Here is a 19858-nt window from a genome sequence, read left to right as displayed (position 1 = left end):
TCGTCACTCGGAATGCCCCGCGATAATCTACATATTATTTCGATGAGTGGTATTATGGCAGAGGAAAAGGAATTTAGAATGACACCGTCATATTGATATAGCGATATTCAACGAAATAAATACAAATATATATGTATTATCGAGAAATGTTTTATGAAAGTCGTGAAATAATCTCGTTCACAAGATTTTGACATCTTTAAAGCTAATAACAGATATAATAACTATTAGTGAGACTGTTCTTTCTTCGTATTTATATTTTTATTATTTTTATCTCGATGTGTTTCTGGTAACTAACGTTGCCTGACTTGGGCTACTTGCATTTTATGCCGCCATGTATACAACATGAGCTATAGCTCATCATCATCATATGCTCGTTATCGTCAAAAGTTAGCAACTTTTCGCACATCGTATTACCTGCGATAAGAGCGAGAGTCGATAAATTCAAGCAACTCGGTTAAAGCAATAATCACGAAAATGAACGTTTTACTCCAGAAACATGGAGCTAAACATATATACAAGGTCCCGGAAGGATTGCGCGAACTATGCACCGACATCGCACGCGAGGTTCGCCCTACGAAATTATTATTCGACATTTTACTGCCGTCTCGTCAAAGGATGATTAAATTATTGTTTGATTCATAAAGGTTCTACGCTCGCAGCCGAGGAATATCTATTGCTTCGTTGCTGATTATGTGGAAGCGCTCCTAATTACACGAGAAAATGCAAAAGGTATATCCGGCATCGTTCATAACAATTTTGTATTGTCAGATTTCTTAACATTACACAACTCATTACTCATTACAACCAGATTCTAATTACAGCGTTAACTCAATTATAGTAATATTTACATACATTTACATATATTTATATACATTACATTGTATATATAATACACTGATTCAGTCTATGATTCATTATGTAAATTCAAAAAAATTGCAGAAAATGATTACCATAATTGTTTATTGTCATTCGCATCATGAAGTACGCGTATAACAAAATTGTGGCTGTAATTCGTACATTACGAATCACATTCTATAATTCATACAATTGCATTCTAGTTGCGGTGAAAGTCGTAAACAATATTTTACTGGGAAGCCAAGCCATCGTGGGCATACTTTATCGCAGCGGCTTGAGTTTAGAGCAGATCGCCTGCGCTGCGCCCAGAATTCAGGTATAGAATTTACTGTCGCGTGCCAGATAGGGATCCTAGCAGTTAAATAATATTTCTCGGTCGTTCTCTCCTCTTCCTTTTTGTTCAGAGGGCATTCCGCGCGTACTTGGACGCAGTAGACATGCAAGCGTACCAGGTGTGCGACGGTAATTACACGGTAAATTATGTAGAAAAACAATTCTGCGGCTGAACAGACGCGGAATTGTGTGTACGCTATAAAGTACACAGGAACAAAGTGTAACGAGAGAAATTCCTCCCTTTCGACCTTTCGCAGATGATACTTGCGACGAAAAGTCCAGGGTATCTCTGCAGAGTATTTTGCAAGCGACGGGAACACCGCCGGAACAGGCGGAGAAGTCTGCCATGATAATACAGGTACGCATATCAATATCACGTAAGGCCTTAATGAGTCTCCGTAATAATCGTTAACGCGGCTTCTTGAGTCATTTTCGTTGCCATCAATCAGGCAGCTTTCCGCGGTCATTACGAGAGAATGTTGTTAAACGAGTCCCAAGGTATGATTCAATGGCAACGAGCGGCAACGAGGACCATGGAGATCCTGAGGAAAGCCGGAGCTTCGAAGGCGGAGGCATCGAGAGCCGCTATTCTAATACAGGCTACTTACCGAGGATACTATACGAGGAGAAATCTAAAAATGAAAATGAGTAAGAAATTGCGCGACCGCATCTCTACATTTCGGCATATTACAAATTATATGTTCGAAATTGTTTTCACAATTGTTTGCAGTGGTTATGCAATCACAAAAGGACAGAGAAGATGAGGAGAAAAAAGAAGAAAAAGAAGAGGTGAAAGAAGAGGAGAAAGAAGAAGAGAAAGAAAGCGATCTAGACATGATAGAACCCAGAGAAACCATTCAAGCAGTAGCCTGGTTAGATATGATGTACGAGGACTCAGAACTGACGCAGACGAAAGCTAATGAAGCTGCTTCCATTATACAAGTAAATATACAAAATTAGTATAAATAAAGTTATAGAAAGATTAGTTTATATTAAATAAAAATCTATTAAGTCCTAATCAGCTAATAATTGTCAAATATTTTAATCGAATTTAAAGAATTATAACATATTATTTAAAATCGATTAATATTTTTGACAGTAATCAGCTGATTTCTGTCAAAAAATATTAATCAAGTTTAAATAAATTTTATATAAGAATATAATTCTTTTTTATATAAAATCGAGGAATGGCACACGCTTATATTCTAGTCATATAAAATAGCAATAATCAAAAATGTTATGTAGAAAGCTTACAGACGGTATCGTCAAAAAAAGGAGAACACTAATACACCGCGGATAGAATCGACGAGATCGATGGTGATAGACGATATTGTCAAAAATTTGACGCAAACGAAAGCTAATGAAGCTGCTTCCATTATACAAGTAAATAAAAAAAATGTAGTATAAATAAAGTTATAGAAATATTATTTTATAATATATGTAAAAAATGATTAAGTCCATCATATTTTATGCTAAATTCATATAGAAAATTAAATAGCAATAATCAAAAATGTTATGTAGAAAGCTTACAGACGGTATCGTCAAAAAAAGGAGAACTCTAATACACCGCGGATAGAATCGACGAGATCGATGGTGGTAGACGATATTGTCAAAAATTTGACGCAAACAAAAGCTAATGAAGCTGCTTCTATTATACAAGTAAATAAAAAAAATGTAGTATAAATGAAGTTATAGAAATATTATTTTATAATATATGTAAAAAATGATTAAGTCCATCATATTTTATGCTAAATTCATATAGAAAATTAAATAGCAATAATCAAAAATGTTATGTAGAAAGCTTACAGACGGTATCGTCGAAAAAAGAACTCTAATACACCGCAAATAGAATCGACGAGATCGATGGTGGTAGATGCTATTGTCAAAAATTTGCATCAGAAAGTTTTCAACGACGTTATGATCAACGCGGATATTCCTACGGAATTTGGTAATCGAAAGAATTTGACAAAGGCTAGCGAAGATCTTCAGCGTACTCTTAAAAACCGTTTGACACGTGCTCGCATGATGGAGGAAGGTGGTAATTTTCATTGTCTTTACAAACTAATATCCATTCTAAATTTAATATTACAGAGAGACTATAAATTGTTTAAAAATTCAAACACGTCACATTATGCGTCCACATGTGTAAATAGGATACAACGAACAGGAGTTTGTTCGACCAGAAGTCTCCGAATCGTTTGCGGAACTAGAAAACTACGATCTCAAAGATCAGGAAGAAGGCCGAGAGATCGAAGTGGAAACGGAACGCGAAGGAACGTACGTGCGGGATTAGCGAGAGCCAAACTTCTCGGGAGTAAAGGGGGAGAAAAAAGAGAGGAAAATGCCGCACAAGTCAAAATCCTTTTCAGAAACGTCGGCGGATAAGCCAATTAACATGGAACGAACGGTGCGAGGAAAGAAACGAGCGCAACAACGAGCACAAAGAGCAAATTACTGCCATCAGGAGGCCGTCCAATGCCGGAGACACCGCGGCATTTAATAATGCCCGCATTCGGCATGCTTACGTTCGATAATTCTATTAACGTGCCGCTTTTCCGTAGCCGAGCTTTAAAATTCCCACGGACCGGGGAAATGGCCCCCGAACACATGTACTACAAGTAAAACGAATTAAAAACTGTCCCGCCCGCGTAACGTTAATTTAATTCGACTGATACGAGTTAAATCGTTTCATGGGGGTTCATCCAAATTTGATTTGCATAATTTTTATTCTCGACGTTTAGCGTTTTAATATCCCACTACGCATTATTTCGCGTTATACGGCACGAATAAGAGTATTATGAAAAAAATGCAATAGTTAAAATGAGAGAAACGCGATATAAGTACAACGATTTCGCTTAAATTTTTTGCCGTGGTATTCCTCGCTCCAATAAAAATGTAGATAGAGAAGCAAAAATTGAAATAAATTTTAATTTATTTTTAATTCCAATGTCTCTCTTTCTCTATTTTTCTCTCATGCGGAAAAATGTTTGTAACGCTAAAAATAACTAGAAAAGAGAAAATTGATGTAAAAAGTACGTAAACGTGTTTGTATACGAAACGAAATTGAATTAGAAGGCACGTCTACAAGGCGCTCGACTTGAACAGCGGTGAGTAGCAGCCATCTCGTTCAAAGGGGACTTGAATCGGTCGAATTCACCCTCCGGCAGCGCGTGTCGACCACATCCACGACTACACGAGTCGCTCGCGATCCTAGAAACGGTCCCACAGCACTTGCAATGTGCTCGGCAGACGTGTTTCACGCTCGGTTTATCGCGCGGAACAGCATTTTCGAGCGGCGATTCCGGCTGATCGATGATTTTCGAAGTCAACGATTTGTTACACTCGTCCCTGCTGCCTCTCTCCGTCCTGTCGCCCGATCGCACCTTATCCCCGCACCTTCTGGCGCGGCACTTCCTGCCGACTTTATATTTTTCAGCGAGGATGCACATGGAGTCCTTGTGATTGATAACGGCCACGCTACCATCCTCGTCGTTGTCGTCGTTTTCGTTTCCGTTCTTCCTCTCCCAGCGTTTTTCGTCGTTTCGCTCACGAGAGGCTGATATTATTCCAGGGTACTCCTTCGAGCAGCACTGCCGGGCATACAATCGACTATTCTCGCCTCGCATCTGATCGTGCCAGCTTTTATGCTGAGCTTTCCCGCCGCGTCCGCACACCTCGCATCTGCAATATGAATGATGCGAAGAGAGTGAATTAAACAGAGATTGCAGCCGCGGCGTCTTTTCATTTTCTCTCAGTCACGTATTTTCTCGTCCGACTTCTTTTCTAAAGTAACGTCGTTTCATAAAATCTTTCGAAAAATACATATACGTGGAATGCAATGTGGTATAAATCAATTTTGTGCGCACACGTGTGAAACTTATACGATATATGTATATATATATTATTAAAAAATCTCTTTCATTTACCTTTTTGCATTCATGGAGAACGAATTGCTATGCTGCCGACAACAGCAATGCCGACGAAAGCAATCGCAACGATGATCACAACGATGACACCCGTCGCAGCAATGATCGCACGACGACTTCAACAAATCTAAAACGGACTCTTTGCGCGAAGAATGATGCGAGCATCGGCATCGCCAGGTCGATCCCACGATTTTCCAATGGGACATTGAGGTGTCCAGCTTCATCCACGCGTCTTCCATACCGGGACGACGACGATCCCAGGTCTCGCTCGTGACGGCACCAACCTCCGCATCGCCGTCGAGATCGATGGACGTCTCGTGACAACTTGTCGGTGGAAAATCCTTACCCTTGTCCGTCGAAAAGTCGCCGCACGCGACCTTGTCCTTCCTCTCGCGAGGCGCCGAGTTGTACAGGAGATTTACGGGATCCGAGTTCGAGTAGGGTATAGCTGATGGACAGCGCGCTTTGCGATGATGGTCGAAGAATGTCGGACGCGCGGATTGTGGAATCCATTCCGCAATTTCCGTCGTTTTAGCAGCCTCACCATCCATCGTTCTCGACGCTGCGTCGCATCTATTCGTCAAGAGGAGGGTGCTCGTAATTAATATTCGATGAAAAGATCTTGTAATTAATCATACCTTTCTCGCCTGGAACTCTAAAAGACTGTCTTATTTGCTATATCGATTTTTGAAATATATCGTACAATTATGAGCGACTATAATATATAGTGAGATGATAAATATACATCTATTGTTAATCAATTTGATGAAAATGAACATCTCTATAAAGAGATCGAAATTATAAATGAAATTATATAAATCGCAAAGGCAAACAAACCTGTCCCGCTCGGTCACTTTTACAGATTTATTTTTATGATCAGTATCCGAAGCTACGAAGTCCTCGCGTTCTCTACTCGGTACTGTATCGATTGCATCTCCGCCGCTGCACTCGTCCTGCAGCTCTGAAATGTCCTCGCCGTTGTTTCTTGCCCGGCAACAACTACAGCTGATCGAATTCTCCTTGCTGTAGGAATGATGGTCGTAATCGCGATAAACGTGATCGGATCTCGAGTTGCACGTACGTCTCATCAACATGGAGCTTGATTTCGCTTGATTAATGGACCCTTCGCAGCTTGTCGCGGTTTCCGCCTGAAAAAGGAACATCTAAAGCGCATTAATAAATCTCGCCCTCAATACAGTGACATGAATCACAATAGGAAAGCAGAGAGTTTAGTCTATGATTTGAACTAAGTTAGAAGACTTTAAATTGGACAACACAAATTCGATGCCCTTAGATATTCATTACTTTTATAATCATATGGTTCTATAAAAAAAAATCTTTTTATAGATGGATGGGCTGCTGACCTTTGTATTTCCAGATATACGTTCAAGCGTGCTTTCGAGGCCAAAGTCCTTCGGAAATTTGCGACGAGCACGTCGGAAAGCGATTGCAGCTGCAACAAGCTGATGAGACGACGATGGACAAAGCGACATTACTCAAAAGCGATTATAGTCGCTACGAACATCCCTGTGATGTGGTACTCGGTTCAGATGACCCTGATTACGACGATCGATTCTGGAGATTCGGATAGTCGGAACACGATTTCCGTTGCCTATTGTCTAACGGAACAATAATATTTTCCTCATGTAGAGAAAGGTTACAGATCGATACCGCAATTGACGCGTGTAATTTGTCAATTATTCATGCACGAGTTACAATAATCATCCGCGTTGTATATACATATAGGTTCTCGTCCTTGACAGTTCATGGTGACGTTTAAGATCGACACTTAATCGTATCGATTTTCTTCACCATGAAAGTTCCACGTTTCACGAAGCACATATATATGTTTTGTAAAAATTACATTTTAAAATTAAATTTTAATGTAAGATATATAATACATCGCCAAGTTTAAAATTGACGCCGTACGAACGTGAAACGCGTCGAAAATTAATACAGCAGCGGCTATAAAAAATTCATTCCCGATTTTTTTTGCGTTCGGAAGAATTCACGTCACGGTGACGATCTCCGATAAATTAAACTTCTCCGAAGTATCGATAACGTGGTCACGGAATTCGACGAGGGCTGCGAGTTTTCTGACATAGCGGCTAGATGAAACCGCCAGATCCGAATAACGAGTCCTGGGGGCCGCCAGTGGCTTTATCGAATTTGTATCGAGCGGAATTTCACTCCCTCTCCGCACAGCCGCTCGTCCTGAAGCACGGATGCCTTGGTCAGGGATTTGATCATCGCTGCTACTACTCTGGTGATGGCCCCTCCTCTCGCTTACCCGGCGGCATTTAACAGTGCTAATTGCGACGATTGCTCGCTGCAAATGGAAACGGTGCGGTTTTATCGCTGTTTGCCGGATCGCGTCAACGTGGAAAATGGCAGTCCGCTCTCAAGAGCGATAAGTACATCGATATATAAACCGGCTGTTTGACAATAACGACTTATTATTAGTTTTTTTTGCATAAAAAATCGCGTATACACAATAGTTATACATGGTTATACTTATCTCTAGAAATAAGTGGAGAAATTATATATATCGCGCTGAGAAGAAAGATATGATGTGACTATTATTCGAGTGCGAATACAAAACAAGTGATCTTCATGAACGCGCAATGATAGAACTGTTTGACCAAAGTAACGTTGTTTTATCTCTTTTCTCATTAAATGTATATTATATCTATATAAGTCACGCTTCATGCATATCAAGACGAGCTCTGCAATTAATTTAAGTAACTATCTCGCCAACATGGCATTATTTTCATTACACAATCTTGTATTGTGTATTTCTTTCTTTCACACACATATACACGCACATACACATCTCTAAGTGTACAGGATCTAAATTGTGTGTATAGGATTTTAATTGTATAAATAACCCGTAACATTTACATATATTTTTATGCTGTTCAGTAACGTCCTTCCCTTGGAATAGATTGTTAAATTATAACAGCTAAGAGTACAAGAATTATTATACAAATAGATTATTAAATTACAATAATTATTGTAAGGAACAATCGAAGTGCAAAGTAACAGATTGCACTTCAAAATATTCACATTTACATCAGATCGTTGTGGCTTAATCGTCGTTTTATGACAACGTCATGTTTGATAAAGTCAAATCCATCAGTCATTGTCAAAGTATCGGAGCAAGAAACGTAGCTGTAGTTTGACAACTTTCAATTCATCCACGGTGGACAGGATGTCGGCGACTGATATGTCTGAGAGATTGGCACCTGATAATGCTGCACCGCTTGAGGAGAATGTTGCGGCCGCGGTTGTTGATGATGAGGCGGCGGTGGCGGTGGTGGATTACAGATCGACTGCATCAATGGATGCGCATTGTAAGGAGGCGGCTTCGTCGTGTAGGGCGGAATTTGATTGTACTCGACGTTCAACGATTGCTCAAACGCGTTCTGAGTAGGAGAACGATTACCGTCAGCGGGACCTGAGGACAGCAGCACCACGTCCTTAAAGATTTTTAAATAGAATACGTCACATATCTCGCGTGTCACAAGAATCAATTAATGTCGAATCTTCGATACAGAGAAAAAAATTTAATATAATTTTATAAAAAAAATATATAAACAGCGTTTAAAATTTAATTTAAATTAAATTAAATTATAGTAAGTAGCGATAATGAATTTTTACCTCTTTGCCTAATTTGGGGTGGAGGCATGTTAATAGGAGGTAATCCGGGACATCCGTGTGGTTCTCCTTCCCTTGGAATAGGTGGTGGTCTACCCCAAGGAACTCTCACGTGATGATTTTGCCACGGTGCCTGCGGCGATGGCGGAGGCGGTAGAGGTGGACCGTTTCCGACAAGGATATTTCCAGATTCCGTCATTACATTCTGCTCATTTCCTGTTTGCAACATACATCGTGCACATTGGAATTACGTCCAAACAGGAAATCTTTTACAACATGATGCGATACTATATATGCCCGACATACCTGCAGATAGACCTGCGGGCTTTTGATCCAAGTTCCGTTTCTCACCTAAACGATTAAGATGCATGATATGAAGGGAATGATACAATATATTCCTTATATAACTATATATACAACATAATGTTAATATAGTAAATTACGCGATGAAATATTGTAAAATAAAGCTTGCTATTTCCAACATAATTAATCTTGATAATTTCAATTTAGCTATTTATCGATCACAAACGTAAAATATAAAAGCAAATGTTTTCTAAATTTGGATGCAAATCTAATAGCAAAATAGTTAACAAGATCATATCCGTATTATAAGAAGACTGCTGCTGGTTTTCTCATCTTCTGCTTGAGAGATCACTAGAGCATTAAAAAGAAAAGTTTAGTTCTCTAGAAACTCCCGAGTCTAATCTTATAATATTAAATTAAATATATTAGCACAATATTTCACGCCATTAACCATTGCCAAATTAGCAGAGCGATTTGGCAATCGCTATTAGAGTCTGAAAGCAAGCAATGCAATTTTTTACATTCTCATATATATTAGATGGTTACCGCTTAATAAATATAATCAATTCCACTAATAATTTGAAGCCATGCCAGTTATTTGCCATCTGTAAAGTAAATTTATTTGTTAAAACTAGATTTTTCAAATTTTTTTCAATTTTTTTTCACTTCTTTTCACAATCGCTCAGGCCACTGCAACAAGAACGATATAAATAATGTTGTATAATATATCGTATAGATTATCGTAATTCATTTTTTCTCTAAATATATACATTCTGCATATTAATCTTATATTATCTATATAAAAATAAATATATCAAAGTTTGTCCGAGAGAGAACGCAATATAAATCATCTCTATTCTTCCTGGATGAGTATAATCGGGCACAGACGCGTTTAACCTAAGGAATATAAAAGTCCAAGATATTGAACTTAAAATATTAATATCAAAAATATATATGTAACATATATTTCTTAACAGAATTCTAATAATAGTAAGCATGGTTAATACTGGATAAACAAACACTGAAGTAGAAAATCACAGGTTACACTTGCGCATCTGAAAATGCAAATTTATTCAATAAAAAAGACATTATAAAAAAAAACATTGAAATCAATATACTTCAAGCACTTTCACGATTGTATAATACGTGCAGTGCTTTTTTTTGTCTGGTCTAAAATAATAATAATAAAGAAATTTAAAGATATAATTATGTATCCTAAAGCATTTTCTATGCAGTGTCAAATTGTAATAATCCATGTTATTTCCGGATGTCCGTCTCTGCAGGTATCCTCAACAAATGCATAAAAAAGCAGTTTGCTAAGACGAAAATGAAAAGAAAGTTCATATATTATGCGCTTACCACAAAATATTATTTACATTAATAATACACTATGATCTAAGAGTATTAAGAAAACAATGCTACATACCTATTCAAAACATACTTTACGTTTAAAATAAATCATTATTGCACATTGTTTCCAAATTGCATCCATATGAGTGCATCGTGATTATATATATATATATATATATATATATATATATATATATATATATATATAATAAAAAATATCAATACCAACAACAAAGTTGTATTCAAGAAGGAATCCGGAATCAAGGAAAAAAAATCGAATGTTCCTCAAGAATACAATCTTCCTGTTGGTTTACATATCTTTTTATAGTATTTTATATATTGCATTTTTCGCGAATTTTTTCAAAAGGTATCCAGCATTTTTTTAAACTAAATACTCTTAGTTACAGACCTGGATGTGGAGGAGGCATAAGCATCTTGTTTCTATCTCCATGTGGCAGACCCGCAGGTATGAGTGATGGGCCGTGTAAGACTTGTTGTTGTCGATCACCTTCTCTGCTTAAACAATGCAGGTGCGAATTATTAATTCCAAATTAATGATTGTACAGAAACATTTCAAGCATTTAAGACAAAAATCACCTGATGCACACCCTCGGATATTTCTGAAATATGGAAAATACCTGGTTTTACCAGATCACAGTTAATCATATCAAAACGTACGTTAGAATGTTCTTAGAAACATAATTGTAATGTCACAGGACATTACAACATACATTCAGATAATTTGTTAATTATTTTAGCTGCTGTGTTTTTTCCGCAAAGTAGCAACTATTGTCGCATTCCATCTCTTTTGGCTTATCACTTGCACTAAGAGAACATAGAATAATTAGTGATTCTGGCAAAAACTGTATTTAGTGATTCCAATGTTACAGAATCACAGATAACATGAGGAAAATGCAAGAGAGTTTATTATCTTTGCACTATATTTTTACAAAGATAATAAAATTGTTCCATAAAAAAAAGTCTATACAATAAGTCAATCTAAAGAAAGAAATAATATTTTGTGGAAGAGCAAGATATATCCATAATTACCTTGAAACTACATATTTTCAAGAGAGTTCTCTCTTTCTCTCTCTCTGCAAATAATTTATCAATAGGGATATATCTGGATCTTACCAAACCAATGAGTCTTGCCCATAGTTATTAACTATATTATAAAATTTCGTGAAAAAATATAACAATATATATCTGTCAAAATATGAAAAATATCTATTATAAAAATCTTATAAATCTGATTATATTTTTATTTTCCGCGCTTTTAATACTATTGCAATGCCTCATTAGATAATGCAAGAAACAGATTTCTGTAAGAATACGGCATAATTTATACAGTATATGGCACGTAACTTACATTTTCTTCATGTCTATATAATTCTACAATAAATTTATAAACATTTATTTACTATAAATAAAGCATAAGCAATCTGAAGCATTTTTTTATCAATTTTTTTCTACCAATAAGATCAATTTTCTTTATATTTTCTTTTCATAAAGTTTTAATTCTCAATTAAATTTATTGCACGTTTACACTAGTATTTTGTACTGAATATTTTCAATTTTTCTTAGTAGTATTGATTTAAAATTATTCACTCGTGGTAAACCTGCTTTATTCAAGCATACAAGTTTTTTCTCTACCAAGAGATACAATTAAACATATAAAACTATTAGTAAAGTTACATATTAAATTACATACTCCTTATATTATATACAGGTAGACTACATAATTTACATGTATACAAGGAGTATATAATGTAACATTTTTTTACCAACGTTATATTAATTTAAACATTATGATATTTCTCTTTCTTTTATTTTTTTTCTCTGTTTTTCTTTCTCTCCTTATTTCTCTTTCTGTATGAATAATAATTATATTCTCTTCGACTTACCCTGTGCCGTGACGTTGCGCAGGAAGCGGAACGCATTGGTATGACGGTGGTGGTTCCTGCAACATAAATTCAAGAGAAATCTTTATGTAAATATATAATTAATATATTAATATATAATTATCGTGCATATAATCACGCATTTCAATTTGATATGAATATAATTTACCTGACCTCCCTCAACATCTGAAAACCTTCTTTTTACTCCGTGCGATTTTTGTTGTTCCGGCGAATCGGGCTTCTGCTCGAATTGCTGATGTAACGGTTGCATCGTATAATGTACTTGCGCCGGTATATGTCCATTCTGATATTGTATGTGCTGATGATGATATTGTATTTGAGCCTGAACTTGCGGTGGTGGTACGTTATGAAGAGGTATATTCTGCGGCGGCATTTGCATCTATAAATAATTGACAAATCTATATTATATATGTTATGTATCCTTTTCACATATGAGCCTCTCAGAAGCCAAACTGATCAACTCTACATTTTGTAAATTACTTATTTTTACTAGAACACTAATCATGTGCAATGAACGACAAAGATATGAAACGAAATGTCCAACCTGGAATTGTCCTTGCGGCATTTGCTGCGGCTGCTGAGCTTGATAGAGCCAGGGAGCGTTCTGCGGTGGAGGTGGCTGCGTCGGCGGCGGTACGCTGGTAAGAATATTCATGGAATTCGGCATCTGGTTGATCGATGGCGGCGGTACTATTTGCGGAGGTGGTACCGGCTGCGGCAACGGTCCCTGTTCCATCGGGCCTTCTTGCTGATGCTGAATCTCACTGGCAGGAGGAAGAGGCGGTTGTGGATGATGTTGGGGCGATTGGGCGTTAGGAACTAGAAAAGTTTGCGCAGACGGCGGAGGTACTTGTAAATGAAATGGTGGCACGTGACCTTCGAATTGCGGAGGTATTATGTGTTGAGCGACAGCCTGAGACTGCTCGTGATTCTGTTGCAGCTGAGGCGGGACGATATGCTCGCCATGTTGCAAAACAAACTGGGTTTGCGCCTGTGACACGGGCGCCTGCACCTGTTGATACTGAATCTGGTAGGTTTGCGGTACAGGGGGCGGTGGTTGATTCGGCGGAAAGTTCGGTGGTGGAAAGTGAAGGTGCAACAACGGTGGTGGCGGTTGCTGCGTTATATTGAGCGGCGCTGCGGGAGGAGGCTGTTGCAAATTGACATTAACGGTCTCGATAATTCCCTGGGACGGCGTGGCGGGTCTCTGCATATTTGGTTGCGTGCACACGTACGATACTGCCCCGCTCACCGACGCGTTACTGCTCGTTATGAAACTTTGCTGCGCAGGATTCTGCGGCGGTGGTTGACTCATGACGTACATTTGAGCCACAGGCTGTGGCGAGGACTGCGATCCTGGTTGAATTCCCTGGATTTGTAATGGCTGACCAGGATGTATCTGATACTGGACTTGACTCACTGTCGATGGAGGACCGATTAACTGTACTTGCCCAACGGGTGGTGGTGGCATAAAAGTCTGTATTTCCTTCAATCAGAATGTTCATTTATGTTACAAAATTTATTTTCTTCAAGCAATTTTATGTAAAATGTCTAATTCGAGTTTAATCATGCATAACAAGTTGAGTTACCTGAGCTTGTGAAGATGGAACTAATGGTCCAGTATGAGATGGTATATGAACTCCTGGAGGAGGAACTGATACACCAGGCCCTGGACTACCAGCTACAGTAGCCGTAAGAATTGTTGCAGGCAATGTTACAACATTACTTTGTGAATGTTGTATAATATCTGCCAAATAAAACTCATTTTAAAAAAATATATCATATTTTTCATAGAAATATTAATTATATATAATTCGTATATCTTACCTTGATGTTGTATTGCAACCACATTTGGTTGGCCTAAGGTACCAATGTTCATAGTTTGAAATTGAGCTATATAAAGAGAAAAAATATTATTACACAATTTCTGTATGTACAATTATTGTAATTTTGAAAATTAAAGGCAATAAAATACATACTTTGTGGTATTTGTGATTGTTCTATAACTTGTTGAGGTTGTACTGGTGGTGGCTGTTGTTGGATATAGGTTTGTAATTCAGACTGTATTGTCTGTATTAAATTAATAGCCAATTGTTTTGCATTTTGCAGTGCTTCCGGCTTTGGATGTCTAAATAAAAATAATATCTTATTAATAGCTTATCTCTGCTTAATTATTAAATTGCTTAAAATCTCTGCAGTTCTTACTCTATATACAAGTGAAGAGGTTCTGGAGATTCTGCTCCCAATATTGGATCAATAAACTGGGATCCTCTACCTCTTAAAGTTACATTTGCTCCAATTTCACCTCTAATATAAACTAAATTTGCATCACCAGCACCTAGTATTCGTCCACGTAAATCGAAACCTTGCGGTGCATTCTCAATACCAACGCAAATCTTTTCCTAATAATTTATGGAGATATCAGTTAACATTGCTACATAAAATAATTAAAATTGTAAATAAAATATAGAATAGAAATATTATTTACCACAGTTGTAATTCCGGAATGTAAACTCATGAGAGGCGGTGGAGCATTTGTAAATCTACTTGGTCTATTTAGAGAACTTTGATGTTCTGTCTTAATAATTTCATTGATCTTTTGTATCGCCACTGTTAAATAAAATTATTTATTACAATAATGCATATTTATCAATAAAACTAAAGGAAAGGAATATATGGACAATACATACAATCAACATTGTGTTTTGTATGTCCTTGTATATATAAGTACAATGGTCTTTCATTTGGGCAGCGTAGCTTTTCCTGTTCTGTCATAAAACGCCCACGCGTTGATACAGTTGCTCCTAAATAAACATAATATAAAAAATCAATAATTTATATATAAAAGATGTATACTATAACATAACGATATTGTATATATCAAAATAATAATATACCTGAATACGAATTAATTTCATCTTGTGTGTAACCCTTGGTAAGTAAAGTTCTAGCACTAGGTGGTGTTTCGTTAATCTCAAACTCCCATGTATACGTCTCTCCATTTTTGAATGTTGCATTTGATGCTGTTATCTAATTACAAAAGTTATCACATTAAGATATATTTACGACTGCGAGAAGATACAATTTTACACACGCACACAATATACACATACCTTATTGTTAGAGTCAGAACCTTTTATTTTTCCCTTAGCCATAAAGATAAAATGTATGTTACTAAATGCAATATGGCAATTCTCATGACCCCATCTTCAAATGTTGTAGATTTAAATCAGAAGTAAGTCATATATATATATGAGATAACGATGCCAGACAAAAGGAAGATAATTTTTCTATCAACATATGCGCCACAAAGTTTCGTCAACCATCACAGCTGAGAAATTATATTGGAAAATTAGGTTATGCTTCGGTATAAAGAAGAGTGACAATCTCTCACACGTTCTTTTTATAAAACCAACAACTCTTTACTTTTAAGCGTCTAAATTGCATTAAAATCTACAGCAAACACATTATTGTCACCTATCGGTGTCTTTTTTTATGACATAAATATAAATTCACTCGATTTTACAAAACCACTCGATCGTAACTAATAGCTCTGGTTACATCAGAGCTACCAACATCGAGAGATAAATTCTCGGTTTCTACAATAAGTGTTCAGACACTTATTATAGAAACTGAGAATTTATATACAAAATTTTATGTTATTGTATAAGTACTGTAAATAATGCATATCCCCATTTACTTCTAAGAATATAATTTTTTTAAATACAATATACACATTTCTATAAAAAGAATAAATATATATTTGTATATTAAGTAATGATAATAATGTTAGGAAAAGTTTTGTGTGTGGAATAAATCTGTTTAATTATTTAACATTTTACATGTATATTATCTAAATGTATAATTAAATATAATCACAAATAAAATCGTATATATGCGCTATTTCACGAAAAACAGTATCAGATTGACACACTTATAAAGTATGCTTATCTCTAATAAAAATGCTAAGGATAACAATGTTATCTCATTAGCTAGCACCATTCATTAACAAAAGTTAAAATCCAAACATATTTTCTTTAATCATAAAAGAAGTAAATTCTATTAAAATTTAAATAAACTGTCGAATAAGTCACAATATTATTTTATCAAAGAACTATAGAGTATGATTCAAAAGTGATGTTTTATATTACTTTTTGTTTGACTATTTTTATAGTTAATGGAAGTAATCAAGTTATTCTCTCAGACTCTACGTTGCATTTGTGACTACTAAAGTACTAACTTTTACTAAAAAATACTCCACATTAGGCTTTATTGTGCTAATTACTTTTGAATTGAAGTGCTATAAACATTAACTATTAACTTGTTACAATTTCAAATTATGTCAGTATACATATTTTAAACGAGAAATATTTAGGCGAAAGAGTATGGTCAATCTTCCTCTTGTACTTATCATGATTTCTTAACATTGTCATACAATATTATACTATAATATTTTTGGTTTCTGAAGGATCTCAATTAAAATGATAAAAAAATAGATTGTACAATTTCCAATCTAAACATTGATCTTATTTATATAATTAATATATCAATTCTCTATAGCTGATATATTCAAATAATTTTAATATTTAAATTTTGAGAAACATAATTTATTCTGTATATATTTGTTGAAAATTCAATGCATATAATCTCATTATTAATATCATGCAAACATTATTATAAGATTTGCATGTATTTTAGTATTTGTATTTAATAATCAGTAAAATCAAGAGTTACCTATAAAATTATGAAAAAAATCTTGGGTTAACTCCTTTGGCATGCCTGTGTGTGGCTCACTTAAAGTATTTTAAATGATCACAAGATGTATAATTGACGAAACCCGGCATATATATTCATTTTAATTTATCTTCGATGACCAATCAAGCAAAATTGAGGAATGTCATAATTACACGCAATTTATTACGTGTAAAAGATAAGCTCGGGTATTTGACCTTCATCAGTGGATGTACCATTGTTATCTCCCAACTCACTGCTAAATTCGAATTTTACTTTTGTATTTCCTGAATCACAATCCACCAATACTGTTCGTAATCCTTTTGTGCCATAATATGAGCATGGCCCCTAAAAAAAATATACATTGTATTTTTTATAAAGTTGTACATAACAATAATTAAATAAATAAGTAAATTACGATATAAGAACCTTGAAAGTTGCTGATGCCGTATAAATCGTATTTGGTAAGATTTCCGCTAATTCTTTAAACATTAGACGGTATGTGTACTTTGATCCATCACAGCTGAAACTTGTTGCATTTGTGGCTATCACTTTTCCCGATGCAGTGTGAATTAATTCCACTGATACTTCGTATATTGCTGGTTCCTGCGTGCTGCCATAAACTCCATATCCAATAAGAAAAATACGCCTATCTACGCTAAACCTGCAAAAATTAAAATATTTTATATTATCAAGCATTGCGCGAGCATTATTAACTATGTCCTATGATAGAATTCGGACATAATTACCGAATACGATCACTAGTTCCAAAGTATCCCCATCTACTTTTGGTATGCTGAAATCTGCATACAGTCTGTTCTTTGCCTGTCATACAACATCGTGGCATTGTTTGAAATTCCACTGAAGGTTTGGGATTCAATATAAAATATGAAAATAAAGATAAAACCTATAAGATATTAATTTATTAAATATCATGCAATATAGGTTTCCTAAAATTTGTAAACCTTTTTTAAAAAATGTAATAAAAAAACTTATAAAAAGGATATATATTTAAGAGATATTGTAATACTAGCCTCTGAATAATTTAATAAGCCAGATTGTGCCGGAACTGCCGTAAATTCTTCTTTTGACATAAGTGGAAAACGAACCAAAGATAGAGCGTTGCCTAAAACCAGACGTTGATTTTCCGGAGTAACCGGTAATTGCTGTCTTACACATTCAGCTTCTGACCATCTATACAAAAATTCAAACATTAAAATAAAGATATAAAATAAAAAAACATTCTACAATGTTGCAACATACCTTAGAACAGCCTGAAATAACTTAGATTCCCTAACACGAAGTGTATCTCTTTCCAAGACTATCATCAATGTGTCGATATCAATGTCTGTGAATCCATCTGCATTGAGGGCCTGAGTTGTGAATCTATCTATCGTATCCAAACATACCGAGGCTAATTGCGGTTCATCAAACAGACGAGCTTGCGTTAATAGCAAGAAAGCATTATCACTCGTCAAATTATTTTTTAAAAAGTCAACGCAATGCTTTTCTAAAGCGGATACTGCATATTTCTTAGCGGTATACAGTGTTGTCATCACAGTTTCAGGATCTATTTGTATCTCATCAGTATATAGAAAAAGGAGCACTGCCAAAAATGCAGCAGGCTCTACATCAGGTACTTCTATTTCTGAAGAAGCTGTAGCAAGCGTTCCATTAAACATTGCATCAAATACAGCGCTTCCAGAAGACAGGACTAGTTTATGAGCTGGTATACGTTGTTGTTGCGCTCCTCTTCCCACCAGAAAAGTCACGTCTGACAGTATTTCATTATTAAAGAGAAAAACAATCCTTTCACGCATCGTTGTCTTTGTACCTTGCCAATTGTATGTAACCGCAGGCTGATTTTGCGTGGAAGAGTTTTCCAAGGAGATAGTATTCTGTGGCCGCCCTTCCAAATACAACGTATTCGCCGCATTGATAGGTGGTCGGCTGAAAAATTCAAGAGTACGACAATTAAAAGTATCGAAGAATGAATATCGTCAAAGATCTCATCAAAGAGCGCAATAAATAATACAATATTTAAAACACAATTGTTAAATATAAACAATCAGCTGTATTAGCCTAAGTATGACTCTGACGTTTACGAAAATTGTCAAGATACTTACTTATCGCCGTTCGAGTACGAGGCCTCGCTTCGCGCCACGGACGAGCTCGTCGTCGGCTGGTCCTCGTCGCCGACGAAGTTGAGCGCTCGCCGCGCCCGGGAGAGGGTGATGTTCCGCAGCGGTTCCCGCAACGACGACGGTCCGCTGGCGCCGGTGGAACCGCTGGTCGTCGCGTTCTCCGTCACGTCGCTTTCATCCTCGCCGGGCGTCGCCAGCCGCAGACCCTGCAGCCTCGACGCGACGTTCGGCACGTCGTTCAGGGTGGTCTCCGTAGACATAGCGTTCCCGCACGAGACGTAGTACTTGCCCAAGTACTGCCCCGTCTCATTTAATCGCGTCGCTTCGCGCGATCGGCGGCCCTGCCTTTGCCGTCCGCCAATTCCTTATCCCCGTCTTATCTCGCGCTCGCCGACCCTCTTCGGAGCGGAATCTCCTGCAGGACAGTGCAGGATCGGGATTCTCGTTCAACGTCAAGGCTGAACGTCGAAAGAAATTTCAAGGTTGCGTTCGAAAATCTGTCCAACAAAGTGCAGAATTTGCCCGACCAATCAGAGACCGAGGATCTCTTTGTCCTGATTGGTCAATCGAGCGCGTCACCCTAGGTGAGTATATTTTCCAACACAATCTAGAATGCCGCCATCTGGTGCAACTTCAG

At 36.6% G+C, this 19858-nt stretch overlaps 4 protein-coding genes across 6 annotated transcripts; 1 reads left to right on the top strand and 3 right to left on the bottom strand.

Moving 5' to 3' along the window:
- Positions 1 to 435: 435 nt before the first annotated feature.
- Positions 436 to 3865, top strand: LOC145935735 (uncharacterized). Its single transcript, XM_083037297.1, has 11 exons — positions 436 to 564; positions 645 to 729; positions 1059 to 1171; positions 1260 to 1317; positions 1446 to 1546; positions 1638 to 1836; positions 1919 to 2130; positions 2434 to 2571; positions 2710 to 2847; positions 2986 to 3465; positions 3558 to 3865. The coding sequence occupies exons 1-11, from the start codon at positions 475 to 477 to the stop codon at positions 3720 to 3722; spliced, it is 1779 nt and encodes a 592-aa protein (XP_082893423.1). The 5' UTR covers positions 436 to 474; the 3' UTR covers positions 3723 to 3865.
- A 257-nt stretch (positions 3866 to 4122) lies between these two features.
- On the bottom strand, positions 4123 to 7549 carry LOC145935734 (uncharacterized). The gene is made up of 4 exons (XM_083037296.1): positions 6479 to 7549; positions 5952 to 6262; positions 5115 to 5687; positions 4123 to 4869 (listed from the first exon to the last, which is right to left on the bottom strand). The coding sequence occupies exons 1-4, from the start codon at positions 6605 to 6607 to the stop codon at positions 4257 to 4259; spliced, it is 1626 nt and encodes a 541-aa protein (XP_082893422.1). The 5' UTR covers positions 6608 to 7549; the 3' UTR covers positions 4123 to 4256.
- A 451-nt stretch (positions 7550 to 8000) lies between these two features.
- Positions 8001 to 15908, bottom strand: LOC145935733 (uncharacterized). 3 transcript variants are annotated; one of them, XM_083037292.1, is made up of 15 exons: positions 15460 to 15908; positions 15244 to 15376; positions 15037 to 15150; positions 14835 to 14956; positions 14552 to 14748; positions 14326 to 14474; positions 14174 to 14239; positions 13936 to 14093; positions 12891 to 13832; positions 12495 to 12725; positions 12329 to 12384; positions 10834 to 10937; positions 9078 to 9122; positions 8775 to 8987; positions 8004 to 8571 (listed from the first exon to the last, which is right to left on the bottom strand). In XM_083037292.1, exons 1-15 carry the CDS (start codon positions 15499 to 15501, stop codon positions 8303 to 8305), a joined length of 2841 nt encoding a protein of 946 aa, XP_082893418.1. In that variant the 5' UTR covers positions 15502 to 15908; the 3' UTR covers positions 8004 to 8302. The 3 variants fall into 3 exon arrangements, with proteins under 3 accessions (XP_082893419.1, XP_082893418.1, XP_082893421.1); XM_083037295.1 differs by having other exon boundaries at positions 8429 to 8593; XM_083037293.1 differs by lacking the exon at positions 9078 to 9122 and having other exon boundaries at positions 8001 to 8571.
- A 1029-nt stretch (positions 15909 to 16937) lies between these two features.
- On the bottom strand, positions 16938 to 19710 carry LOC145935088 (BTB/POZ domain-containing protein 1). The gene is made up of 6 exons (XM_083036148.1): positions 19204 to 19710; positions 18341 to 19027; positions 18112 to 18271; positions 17827 to 17984; positions 17507 to 17741; positions 16938 to 17425 (listed from the first exon to the last, which is right to left on the bottom strand). The coding sequence occupies exons 1-6, from the start codon at positions 19479 to 19481 to the stop codon at positions 17264 to 17266; spliced, it is 1680 nt and encodes a 559-aa protein (XP_082892274.1). The 5' UTR covers positions 19482 to 19710; the 3' UTR covers positions 16938 to 17263.
- Positions 19711 to 19858: the final 148 nt, after the last annotated feature.

The sequence above is a fragment of the Prenolepis imparis genome, unplaced genomic scaffold (genome assembly GCF_030444845.1).
Source record: "Prenolepis imparis isolate NDT839.2.m4 unplaced genomic scaffold, iyPreImpa1.0 SCAF_4, whole genome shotgun sequence".
NCBI lineage: Eukaryota > Metazoa > Arthropoda > Insecta > Hymenoptera > Formicidae > Prenolepis > Prenolepis imparis.
Note: the sequence above shows the minus strand (reverse complement) of the source record. Positions and strands in the feature narration are given on the sequence as shown.